At 36.7% G+C, this 13,456-nt stretch overlaps 1 protein-coding gene across 4 annotated transcripts in view; it reads left to right on the plus strand.

Annotated features, from left to right (window-relative positions):
• acox1 (acyl-CoA oxidase 1, palmitoyl) overlaps nucleotides 1-13,456 on the plus strand; it is a 37,502-nt gene that overhangs the window by 22,749 nt on the left and 1,297 nt on the right. For all 4 annotated transcript variants that reach the window (XM_072916329.1, XM_061923101.2, XM_061923105.2 and 1 more), the window contains 10 exons: nucleotides 1,196-1,303; nucleotides 1,373-1,492; nucleotides 1,553-1,668; nucleotides 3,415-3,584; nucleotides 4,578-4,740; nucleotides 4,824-5,014; nucleotides 8,509-8,688; nucleotides 8,770-8,875; nucleotides 11,120-11,263; nucleotides 11,343-11,549. In XM_072916329.1, the coding sequence (XP_072772430.1) occupies nucleotides 1,196-1,303; nucleotides 1,373-1,492; nucleotides 1,553-1,668; nucleotides 3,415-3,584; nucleotides 4,578-4,740; nucleotides 4,824-5,014; nucleotides 8,509-8,688; nucleotides 8,770-8,875; nucleotides 11,120-11,263; nucleotides 11,343-11,549 (1,505 nt within the window). The remainder of the gene's footprint in view (nucleotides 1-1,195; nucleotides 1,304-1,372; nucleotides 1,493-1,552; nucleotides 1,669-3,414; nucleotides 3,585-4,577; nucleotides 4,741-4,823; nucleotides 5,015-8,508; nucleotides 8,689-8,769; nucleotides 8,876-11,119; nucleotides 11,264-11,342; nucleotides 11,550-13,456) is intronic.

A 13,456-nucleotide genomic window follows, 5' to 3' on the forward strand; every position in this document is an offset into this window, starting at 1 on the left:
TATTACATGTTATTATGAATGTTACTACATGACATATATACTTACATCATGTATATATTACATGTTATTATGAATGTTACTACATGACATATATACTTACATCATGTATATATTACATGTTATTATGAATGTTACTACATGACATATATACTTTATGTATATATTACATGTTGTTATAGTTGTTGCTACATTACATATATATACACTTACAGTGTGTATATAAAACATTGATAGAAGTGTTCGGATGTTTCTTTAAGGGCTTTATAGGCAGAATAGAGTGACTCCCCTAGGCTACGTTGTTAGCAGAGTTTTGCTTGCATTTACTTACTAGCTCGAATAAAAAACAAACATTTGTTCTTGTCTTGCACAATGATTGTGAATGATAGTGCAGTTCCCTTTAAACTAAATCAATTGAGCCTTGGAACAGTTATCTGCCTTACGGGGCCAGGGGAGACCCAAAACTGCTTTTAGAGGTGGTCCTCGGTTTAGGACATTATTTTATAAGAATCGCTCCCATAAAATGAAATAGTAGTCTGTAAACTGGAGAACCAGTTACAAGTGTACACACTGCATTGGTCTTCTACTGCTACAGCTATGCTAAATAGAGGGACGCCATTGCTTATTAAATTGCTATTATTAGCTAGAGCTAGTGCGAGTGCATGTGTTACGTACGTACATAATTGCGTACGAGAAGCAGTAAGGATGCACTGTGTAAAATACATTGCAAAGTTGGTGTCTGTGTAAATGTTGCAAACAGCCCCTTTAAGTCAAACGTTCCTGGATTACATTCTGACAACAAAATTGCATTTGTGTCCAAATATTGGGGTCTTTTCTCAAGCAAATTTGAATCACCTGTGATGAATCGTAATTAATTGCAATTCAAGAGCGTGATAAATCTAATTAAATAAATCACTTGACAGCCACAGTTCTTACACAGATATGGTTCGCACACAAGTGTTATTCAGCTCGTTATAAAAGGTCGTAAATGGAAAAGTTCGTAAGCAAATCGCTGTTAGTTCCAACTTCCACTAAAACGGCGCTTACATCACAATATATTTGTTGGTAACCCGAGGACCACCTGTACAACATACCAAGTGTTAACTTGAGTTTGTTAGTGTGTGGAGCAGACCATCACCTTGTATTTTCTCTAACGCTGCATATCTGTGGTGGGCTCCGCTATGCTGCCGTCCTCTAGGCACACACCTCCGAGGACTGGAGACCACCGCCACGTTTGACCCGGCCACACAGGAGTTCATCCTGAACAGTCCCACTGTCAGCTCCATCAAATGGTGGCCTGGAGGCCGTAAGTACACAAACTCTGTCAAACCAATAGAAATGTGCGTCTTCATGAAATAAACCAACCTTTTCCTAGTTGGCAAGACGTCAAACCACGCCATTGTTCTTGCCCAGCTTTCCACTCGGGGAGATTGCCACGGTCTGCACGCTTTCATTGTACCTATCCGTGACATGGACACACACAAGCCCCTGCCTGGTAACTTCACTCGCTCCACATTTCTTCTGGGTCACCATTAAAACCCTTTTTTCTTCATAGGTATTGTTGTTGGGGATATCGGACCCAAATTTGGTTTTAATGAGGTGGACAATGGCTTCTTAAAACTTGACCATGTACGGATACCACGAGACAACATGCTCATGAAATACGCCAAGGTCAGTTAGTTAAGTGTACAGCTCCACTAATGCACATTGGAGTGTTACTTGCAAAGGCAAAATTAAAGTATTGCTAGAAACATAACTTTATATGGGACTTTATTGTATTATATGTATAGTACATGTTCCAAAAAGAAAAAAGCATAAAACAGCATCAGAATTAGAGATATTACAAGTCAAAGTGATGAAGCTCATGACTTGGTGTAACTAAACATTACCCTATAAGATGAAGGCAATTGCATTTTATAGATATTTGAAATGTATTCAATGTTTATAAATGAATATTTAAATATACTAATTGTAAAAAAGGGAATACATATTCAAAATAAGATCATTAAATGAAATCTAGTTTGGTTACGTCATCATGATCGCAACACAAGCTTGTAAAAGTTTCAACTACAATTCTAAATAAGATGTCAAAAGCAAACTGAAATCAAATACACACAGCTTAAAGATTGATCAATACCTATTCAAATTTAGTAATACATAAATATGATGATTTATCAAAATATAAAAGAAATATACCTGAACAGAACGCTCATGATGGTTACACCAAAATGTTTCCAAGTTTTTGGGGCATTTTTATGCTATTTCCAAGCATCTCCTTTTTATTATCGTTGATTTTATAAAATAGTCAAACTAATGCATGTTATATATGCATGCCCTAGTAAACCAAAAAAAAGTCATATTTATTTTGATTGTTACATTTTGAAGTACATTTGTGCAGGTGGGTGTGAATGTACCCATTACCAGAGCTGTACACTTAAACTTAACACTTATTACGTTATGTTCATTCAAATAAATGTACAATGAAGACATATTATTCAAATAAACTACAGCTCAACCTACGGGATCATTGCATTCCACCACCAAGCTCAAAACTCGTAATATTATAGTTTATTGAAATCAATTGAATCCGATTTTAGCTACAATTTTAACATGTAACATGCCTTTTTAAAAGGAAAAATGACTTTTCGGTGGAAAATATTGTTAGAAAAACAATACCATACTAAGGCTGTAAATCTTTGGGCACCACACAATTTGATTCCATTCAAAACGATTCTCGATTCAAAATCAATACTTCTTAATAACATTTGATGGCAGTTCTATGATGAACTACATTCCTCCATAAAATAGATAAACAGCTAAGATGAATGTCTATATTACTTAGAATCAAACTGGTTTTGTTTCATAAAATTCTACCCAAACATTTAATGAAGTCAAGTACAAATAAGACAAGAAGAGAAGTATCTTTTCAAAGTAAATGTGTACCAACAATATGATTTGTCTGAGTGTCTGGACAGGACAGATACAAAAAAAAAACAATTGTTTTTCGAATCGATTAAGAATTGTTACAAATAAGAATTGCAATCAGTCATGCTAACAGTCCGTCTTGTAGTAGAGAGGAGTTGATGCTTTTCAGTGTTGCTAGGCAACAAACAGCAAGAGCGGCGAGGCCCTTGAAGATTGGTAGCGCAACAGAGCCTTGGGACACCCAGAACAGCTTCAGGCGTGGGTGGAGGAGCAAGCCTCAGTAGGAGGAGGATGCTAAAGTTTGCTTTCCAATGGTTGGAAAACAACATTATTTCCTTTGCTAATGCTAGCATTAGCTTCACCATCTCACGGCTCCTAACTTAAAGTATGCTCACAGTATAAAGCATAACACAAATACTTGTAAGTTGAGGCACCACACTGAATTGTTTCTTCTAAATATTTCATTTTGCATCTCAACAATTGTGTCACTAGGTGGACCCGGATGGAACCTACATCAAGCCTCCCAGTGCCAAGCTGACTTACGGCACCATGGTTTTCATCCGCTCCATGATTGTAGGCGAGTCTGCTCGCGTCCTCGCCAAGTCCAGCACCATCGCCATCCGCTACAGCGCCGTGCGCCACCAGTCGGAGATCCGTCCCGGGTCAGTCACTGTCAAGCAAACGTAGCAGGGCTCCATTTTCATTTTTCGGAGAGTGTATTTACAGCACTTCACTTTATGTTACAGCCTTATTCATATTTATATTATATTAAAATGGAATACATTGATTTTTCTCCACAAAATTCTACACACAATACCCCATAATGACAATGTGGAACGTGTGTTTTCAGAAATGTATTGAGAATGAATAAGTCATAAATCAGATGTACAGTACATATACAGGAAGTATATGCAGCAATTAAACCTTTAAGTCTTTTTAAAATACCACACCACAAACCTGGCACACCATCTTTGGGCACTTTGGCCCATTCCTCTTTGCAGCTCCATGAGGTTGGATGAGGAGCGTTTGAGCACAGCCATTTTCACATCTCTCCAGAGATCTTCAATGGGATTGAAGTCTGGGCTCTGGCTGGGCCACTCTAGGACATTTACAAAGTTGTCCTGAAGACATTCCTTTTAATATTTTGCCTGTGTGCTTGGGGTCCTTGTCCTGCTGAAAGATGAACCGGGCTGAGTTCAAGAGCGCTCTGGAGCAGGTTTTCATCCAGGATGTCTCAGTACATTTCTGCATTCATCTTTCCCTCTATCCTGACTAGCCTCTCAGTTCCCCACACCGCCTGGTTTCCTCCAAACACCCCAAAGGGTTAAATCTTTGTCTAATCAGACCAGAGAATCGATCTAAAGTCCCACCTGGGTGTATTTTGAAGTGATAACCTTCTATAAAGACAGGTGGACTCCAATGAAGCTGTAGGAACATCTCAGTTGAAACAGGCATGTGATTTCTTAGATTTTTATTTTTAGACAATTGGCAAAATGTTTGAAAAATATTGTCATTACGGGGTATTGTGTATAGAATTTTGAGGACAAACATGAATGTATTCCATTTTGTAATAAGGTTGTAAAGCAGGGATGTCAAAGTGTTTTTTGTTGAGGGCCACATGGCAGTATTTATGGGAAAGTCTTTTTGTCCTGCAGAGAGCCGGAGCCCCAGATCCTGGAGTACCAGACGCAGCAATACAAACTGTTCCCCGTGCTCGCCATGGCTTATGCCTTCACTTTTGTCGGCCAGTACATGAATGACACGTACCACCGCATCACCGCAGATATCCACCAGGGGGACTTCAGTCAGCTTCCAGAGGTACACGTAAATAGCACATATTGGAGTGCATACCTTTACTGAATATTGGTTTTTTTTAACCTTTTATGCACTCCATTCCCTAGCTCCACGCCCTGTCTGCGGGCCTGAAGGCTTTCACCACGTGGGCGGCCAACTCTGCCATCGAGGTGTGCCGCATGTCGTGTGGCGGTCACGGCTACTCCCGCAGTAGCGCCTTGCCGGACATTTACGTGGAGTTCACCCCGACCTGCACTTACGAAGGAGAGAACACGGTCATGATGCTACAGACGGCCAGGTGTGTCAGTGCTCTAGAACAGGGGGGGTGTCCAAAGTGCTTATTTAACGGCCTGTGGCACATGCTAATCATTTTTAAAAAGCATAAAAAAGTGGAACTAGGTTAAAATGATTTTCAAGGTAAAAAATTATTTTCAAGGTTTAAAAAAAAATTTCAAGGTAAAAAAAAATGTTTCAAGGTAACATTTTTTTTTCAAGGTTGAAAATGATTTTCCAGGTAAAAAATTATTTTCAAAGTAATTTTTTTTTTCCAAGGTAAATTTTTTTTTTTCAAGGTAAAAAATGATTTTCAAGGTAAAAAAATTTTCAAGGTAAAAAAAATTTTTCAAGGTAAAAAATGATTTTCAAGGTAAAAAAATGTTTTAAGTTAAAAAAAAATATTTTAAGGTAAATTTTTTTAAGGTAAAAAATGATTTTGAAGGTAAAAAATGATTTTCAAGGTAAAAAAAAATGTTTCAAGGTAAAAAAAAATTTTCAAGGTAAAAAATGATTCTCTAGGTAAAAAAAAATTTAAGGTAAAATTTTTTTTTCAAGGTAAAAAATGAATTTCAAGGTAAACATTTTTTTTTCAAGGTGACATTTTATTTTCAAGGTTAAAAATGATTTTTAAGGTAAAAAAAATTTTGATGGCAAAAAAAATTTTAAGGTAAATTTTTTTTTTCAATGTAAAAAATGATTTTCATAGTAAAAAATGATTTTCAAGATAAAAAATGATTTTCAAGGTAAAAAAAAATTTTCAAGGTAAATTTTTTTTTTCAAGGTAAAAAATTATGATTTTCAAGGTAAAAAAAACATTTTCAAGGTAAAAAAAAAAATTAAGGTAAAATTATTTTTTCAAGGTAAAAAATGATTTTCAAGGTAAAAAAAAATGTTAAGGTAAAAAAAAATTTTCAAAGTAAAAATTTTTTTTCAAGGTAGCTGAGATAGGCTCCAGCGCCCCCCGCGACCCCAAAGGGAATAAGCGGTAGAAAATGGATGGATGGAAAAAATTATTTTCAAGGTAAAAAAATTATTTTCAAGGTAAAAAAAATTTAAGGTAACATTTTTTTTTCAAGGTAAAAAATGATTTTCAATATTCCCGCGGAAATTTTGACCGGCCTGCTATCTGCGCCCTGGACCTCTGGCCGGGGGTCGTCGGAAGCCGCCGTACTTTGAAGATGGTGCCGAGTGTCCGAATCCGTGAGTTTGAGGCGTAATTGCACAAAATGAGCTACAGAGCTAGCCTAAAACATTAGCATACGCACATTGAAATGCTAACACTTAGCATGTGTGCTAACAATGGCATGCTAACCGTTAGCATGTCTCACATACTGTATCTAGTAACATAGCTGTAAGGTGTATGGCTGCGGAAGCAGAGAAAAAAGTGAAAAATAAGCAAAAAGAGTTAACATGCTAATATTAGCTTGCTAGCATACTAACAGTTAACAAGTGTCAAGTACCAAGTCATATGACTCTGGAGTAAACGGTTGCATATTTAGCTCAAAAAGTTATCATGTTAATGTTAGCAAGCTATCGTTAGCATGCAATCAGTTAGCATGTGTCACATTCCAAGTTATATGACTGTAAGGTGTATGGCTGTGTAATTAGAGAAAAATACATCAAGTTAGCTAAAAAGTTAGCATGTTAACATTGCTATGCTAGCATGCTAACTTTAGCATGCTAGCAGTTAACAAGTGTAACATACCAAGTTATATGACTCTAGGGTAAACGGTTGCAAAATTTGCTCAAATTAGCAAAATGATCTGAAAAAGCTAACAGTCGGGTTAAATGCAAGGAGAAAAAGTTGCAATTTTGACTCTAATAACACAAAGCTGCCATGCAGACAGTTTTATATTTTTTTCTTTTTACTTTTCTTTTGTTATTGCTCATAAAATAATAAAGAATGAAAATCAATGTTAGGAATGATTGACCTATTCACGGCTTCACATCAAATAATCTACTTTGAAACATTTTGGTAGGGAAATATTGCATATTTTGTGTTTGCCATATAAAGTTTTCTTTGACAAAAATGGCATTAAACAAACAAATAAAAAAACATCAAACAATAATAGAAATAATACAAACTTTCAATCGATGGATAGATCTGGAGTTAAATGTTAAAAAAACAAAGTTGAAAGAAAAAAAAAGGGTGAGTTATTTGAAATTTTTTTGAGTGTTTGGATCCCTGAGAATTTTAGTGGAATTTTTATTTTTTTTAACTTTCAAAAACATCCTTCTACTATCCAGGTGAGAGGCATGATTTATGATCTAGAATAAACTTTCACGAGCAAAGGAAGCGAGGAAGCAGTTTACCACTCGATGTCAACAATGGCACACATGTTGGCGATCACCATGCCGCTAATAATAGTTTGTCTGCGTTAGCACTTCTAATAACAATATCACTAATACTTGTTCATATTTATAATAACAATATCACTAATACTTGTTCATATTTATAATAACAATATCACTAATACTTGTTCATATTTATAATAACAATATGACTAATACTTGTTAATATTTATAATAACAATATGACTAATACTTGTTAATATTTATAATAACAATATCACTAATACTTGTTCATATTTATAATAACAATATGACTAATACTTGTTAATATTTATAATAACAATATCACTAATACTTGTTAATATTTATAATAACAATATCACTAATACTTGTTCATATTTATAATAACAATATCACTAATACTTGTTCATATTTATAATAACAATATGACTAATACTTGTTAATATTTATAATAACAATATGACTAATACTTGTTAATATTTATAATAACAATATCACTAATACTTGTTAATATTTATAATAACAATATCACTAATACTTGTTCATATTTATAATAACAATATCACTAATACTTGTTAATATTTATAATAACAATTTCACTAATACTTGTTAATGTTTATAATAACAATATCACTAATACTTATTAATATTTATAATAACAATATGACTAATACTTGTTCATATTTATAATAACAATATGACTAATATTTGTTAATATTTATAATAACAATATCACTAATACATGTTAATATTTATAATAACAATATGACTAATACTTGTTAATATTTATAATAACAATATGACTAAAACTTGTTATTATTCAAGTCACCAGATGTAAATGGAGTATTGTTGGCGCTTTTTGGATGGTTATTTATTGAGTTTTATGGGCAGAATAAAGGCCCTCCTATTGGCTCCACTGTAAGCGGACTTTTATTTACCTTTATTTAGGAATTTGAATGCATTAAAACAATCCATCTGTTATGTCTTTCATAAAAAAAAGTGCAGTTCCCTTTATGTCTCCCTGTTCTCCCAGACATGCACACGTCACACACTCCTTAATTCATCATTTGGCGCTGTTATTGTACCTGCCCTTTAAAGGTCAATAGGATATTTGGAGTCAGGAAATGTTGTAGCATCCTGAAATGGAAACAAGAAGGTTTATGAATGAGTCCTTTTAAATGTTAATGTTTTTTTTCCGTGCAGATACCTGATGAAGAGCTACCGGCAGGCTAGAACAGGTCAGCGGCTCCATGGCATGGTATCATACCTCAATGAGTCCCAGCTCCCGAGGGTCCAGTCCCAGCTGGTCGCAGCAAGATCCACCGGTGTGGACACGGAGGACCTGTCCGGCTTGGCGGAGCTCTACAAACTACGAGCCGCCACGTAGGAGATGCTTGAGGGCGGACTAATAAACGCCATGGCATTTGTCCGTGAGTCATGCAAATGATCCTTCTGTGTGTTTAGTCTGGTGGAGCTGGCAGCCAAGAGCATCCAGAAGGAGCTGCAGCAAAGGAAGAGCCAAGAGGACGCCTGGAACAATAGTGCTATCGACCTGGTCGCAGCCTCCCATGTAAGACCATTTCTTCCACCTACAAGCACATTTCATACAAATAGTATTCATCACAAACATTTTACACTTTACAAACCACCTTTTCAGCAAATAAAAGTAAATCGGTTAAAACTTTTTTACTGTATGACATTCTAATAATAAAATTGCATTAGTGTCCACATTTTGGGCTGTTTTGTTTAAGTTAATTTAAACTGATTAGTCATGATTCATCCATATTCAAAAGTGTGGTTAATCTGGTTTAAAAAACAATCTTTTCACAGCACTAGTTTAAAGGCAAATGTATAATGAAAGGCCTTAAACTTTTGCAGCTGTACACCTCAGAGTCATATAACGTGACGTGACACATGCTAACTGTTACCACGTTAACTTTAGCATGCTAACGGTTTGCATACCGATGTGACATTTACCAAAAACATTAGCATAATAATGTTTGTGTGTCTGTTGAATGTCATGTATGGCAATTTGTTACGTTGCAGAGTTACAGGGAATATAAAAAAGTGTCCTGGACACACAATAGTGTGTTCCCAGTAGGACTTACTAAAGACTCTTTTAAACAACATTTCACTATTAAGGCTAACTTTTGGGCAACACACTTTCAGATACACATAACATCATGCTAACATTTGCATGCTAGCATGCTAACCTTTTTTAGCATCTTTTGCAGCTGTGTACCTCAGAGTCATATCATTCGGTGGGTGACACCATACTTGCCAACCCTCCCGATCCCCCCCCCCCCCGAGCAGCTGCATCTAAGCCATACATCACCAAGTCCAATGCAAAGCGTGGGATGCAGTGGTGTAAAGGACATCACCACTGGACTCTAGAGCAGTGGAGATGCCTTCTCTGAACTGATGAATCACACTTTTCCATCTGGCAATCTGATGTACCAGTCTGGGTTTGGAGGTTGCCAGGAGAACGCTACATTTCGGACTGCATTGTGCCGAGTGTGAAATTTGGTGGAGGAGGAATTATGATGTGGGGTTGTTTTTCAGGAGTTGGGCTTGGCCCCTTAGTTCCAGTGAAAGGAACTTTGAATGCTCCAGGATACCAAAACATTTTGGACAATTCCATGCTCCCAACCTTGTGGGAACAGTTTTGAGCGGGCCCCTTCCTCTTCCAACATGACTGTGCACCAGTGCACAAAGCAAGGTCCATAAAGACATGGATGACAGAGTCTAGTGTGGATGAACTTGACTGGCCTGCACAGAGTCCTGACCTGAACCGGATAGAACACCTTTGGGATGAATTATAACAGAGACTGAGAGCCAGGCCTTCTGGACCAACATCAGTGTGTGACCTCACCAATGCGCTTTTGGAAGAATGGTGGAAAATTCCTATAAAGACACTCCACAACCTTGTGGACAGCCTTCCCAGAAGATATAAAGACACTCTGCAACCTTGTGGACAGCCTTCCCAGAAGAGTTGAAGCTGTAATAGCTGCAAAAGGTCATATTGAAGCCTATGGGTTAGGAATGGGATGGCACTTCAACTTCATATGTGAGTCAAGGCAGGTGGCCAAATACTTTTGGCAATATAGTGTATTTGTTTTAATGTGAAGTGAAGCCTGTTTCATTTTTATTCATTTATTTCCATAACCCTGCACGATGTGAACTATTCTATATTAAAAGAGCAGACTTATGTATATCCTTTTGTATGTATTTATTTAGATGTTGATGCCAAGGCTTCCCCCTGGAAGTAAAACATTGCTATGTACATGTACTTGACCCTGGAAGTAAAACATTGCTATGTACATGTACTTGTGACCCTGGAAGTAAAACATTGCTATGTACATGTACTTGTGACCCTGGAAGTAAAACATGTACCGTACTTGACCCTGGAAGTAAAACATGTACTTGTGACCCTGGAAGTAAAACATGTACATGTGACCCTGGAAGTAAAACATGTACTTGTGACCCTGGAAGTAAAACATGTACTTGTGACACTGGAAGTAAAACATGTACTTGTGACCCTGGAAGTAAAACATGTACTTGTGACCCTGGAAGTAAAACATGTACATGTGACCCTGGAAGTAAAACATGTACTTGTGACCCTGGAAGTAAAACATGTACTTGTGACCCTGGAAGTAAAACATGTACATGTGACCCTGGAAGTAAAACATGTACTTGTGACCCTGGAAGTAAAACATGTACTTGTGACACTGGAAGTAAAACATGTACTTGTGACCCTGGAAGTAAAACATGTACTTGTGACCCTGGAAGTAAAACATGTACATGTGACCCACAGGCCCACTGCCACTATGTGGTGGTCAAGCTGTTTACTGACAAGCTGGGAGAGATTGATGCTGGCCCCATCCACTCAGTGCTGTCCACGCTGGCTCGCCTCTATGCTCTTCATGGCATCATCAACAACTCTGGAGACTTCCTACTGGTACAAATACAAGAATATTCTTTTTATTGCAACTTTTCTTGTCCTTTATCCTCATTTCTCCCGTTCTGATGAATCCCAGGCGGAGCTGTTGACCGGCTCCCAGGTGCTGCAGATTTCCGCCCGTCTCAAGGAGCTGCTCTCCGAGCTGAGACCGAACGCCGTGGCGCTGGTAGATGCCTTTGATTTCCACGACCAGATGCTGAAGTCAGTGTTGGGGCGCTACGACGGGAACGTCTACGAGCACATGTTTGAGTGGGCCCGCCGCTCACCCCTAAACGCCACTGAGGTCAGTGAGACGGCATTCATTAGACCTTGTTAGTCTGCTCCAAAAACAATAAAAGATCATGTATGTTGAATTGATCTGTCGCAGAAATGATTAACACATCTTCTACAGCAGCGAGTGTTATTACACAATTGCCAATACTTTACATTTTTTTAAGCACACTGGGGGAAAAATATTCTAGATTTTGGAGTAAAAAACTGTCAATTCAGTTACCTGAGTCGTAATATAAAATGTACAAAGTATTTTTTACTAAATACACTAAGATTCTGGCGATTGAGTCGCGGGTTTTTCACCGTAAAATCTATTAGAATTTTTAGTGTACAATTTCAGTTCAGTAGAGTTTATTCATGCTTACCGTATTTTTTGGAGTATAAGTCGCTCCGGAGTATAAGTCGCACCGGCCGAAAATGCATAATAAAGAAGGAAAAAAACCTATGTAAGTCGCACTGGAGTATAAGTCGCATTTTTTGGGGAAATGTATTTGATACTCCAAACTTTCTTTCTGCTGCTCGATTGCCGTTCTCTGCTGCATATTTCACTACGTCCAGCTTGTAATCTGCAGTATATGACTTCCTTTTCGCTGACATTTTGGTTCAGTCCTTCTCAGTTTTTATAAGTTAGCGCCAATGTTGAAATGATCCATTTTCATAAGTACGATAGTAGTAGTAGCAGGTAGCATCCCATGACCCACAATGCACTTCTGCCATGACCTGCCCCCGCCAAATTTTTATTGGTTGACGTGTGTGTGTGACGATTGTTGATATACGCTTAGTCTCTTACGTGAATGAGATAAATAACATTATTTGATGTGTTACACGAATGTGTTAATTATTTTCACACATAAGTCGCTCCTGAGTATAAGTCGGCCAAACTATGAAAAAAACTGCGATTTATAATCCGAAAAATACGGTATTTAACACATTTATATAAGTGCTGTACAGACATAAACAATTTGAATCCAGTGCACACAGTGTCACATTCACATGGTGACACAGAAGAAGGAATACAATACAAGAGTAGTAAAATATACCTTCAAAGAAGTGAAAACTATATCACCTAAAAACACAAACATTTAATAAATCAATAAACAAAAGTATAAAACAAGAAATGAAACGACCAAGATTTGATTCAAGCAGATATTTCAATATTTATTCAAAAGAATGTTTGCAATATATGATAATATTGTAGGAAAATAACGTTTAAAGGCTACACATAATATGTTCTTATTTAGTGCTGTCAAATGATGACATTTTCCAATCGGATTCATCACAGCTTGCATTATCCAAATTTGTTTAAGAAAAGACAGACATATTTTGACACAAAGGCAATTACTGCGTGATAAGTCTGTGTATATTTACATGATTGATGCAGTATTTCTTGTCATTAATCGCATGACTTACCTCTTTTTTCATCAACATTTGTCATTTTTTATTTTTGTCTTTTCTTCTCCCACTAAACAAGTGCGCCACAAAAAGTATATATCAAATAAAATAAGAATAATAAACCATGCATCAGTCAAATAAGTACCCCAACACGGTGCTGCAATACACACAAGTAAGGCTGCAACTAACCATTCATTTAATAATCGATTAATCTGTCGATTATTACTTCGATTAATAATCGGATAAAAGAAACAAACTACATTTCTATCCTTTCCAGTATTTTATTGGGAAAAAAACAGCATACTGGCACCATACTTATTTTGATGATTGTTTCTCAGCTGTTTGTACATGTTGCAGTTTATAAATAAAGATTTATAAAATAAATAAATAAAATAAAAATAAAAATATGGAATATCGGATATCGGCAAAAAGCCATTATCGGACATCCCTAATTATGAGCGATAGACTAAATTCTAAAAAAAAGTGCAGTTCCCTTTCAAATCTGAGTCTTTCTAGTGCAGGTGCCAG

The sequence above is a fragment of the Nerophis lumbriciformis genome, linkage group LG27 (assembly GCF_033978685.3).
Source record: "Nerophis lumbriciformis linkage group LG27, RoL_Nlum_v2.1, whole genome shotgun sequence".
In the NCBI taxonomy this organism is placed as follows: Eukaryota; Metazoa; Chordata; class Actinopteri; order Syngnathiformes; family Syngnathidae; genus Nerophis; species Nerophis lumbriciformis.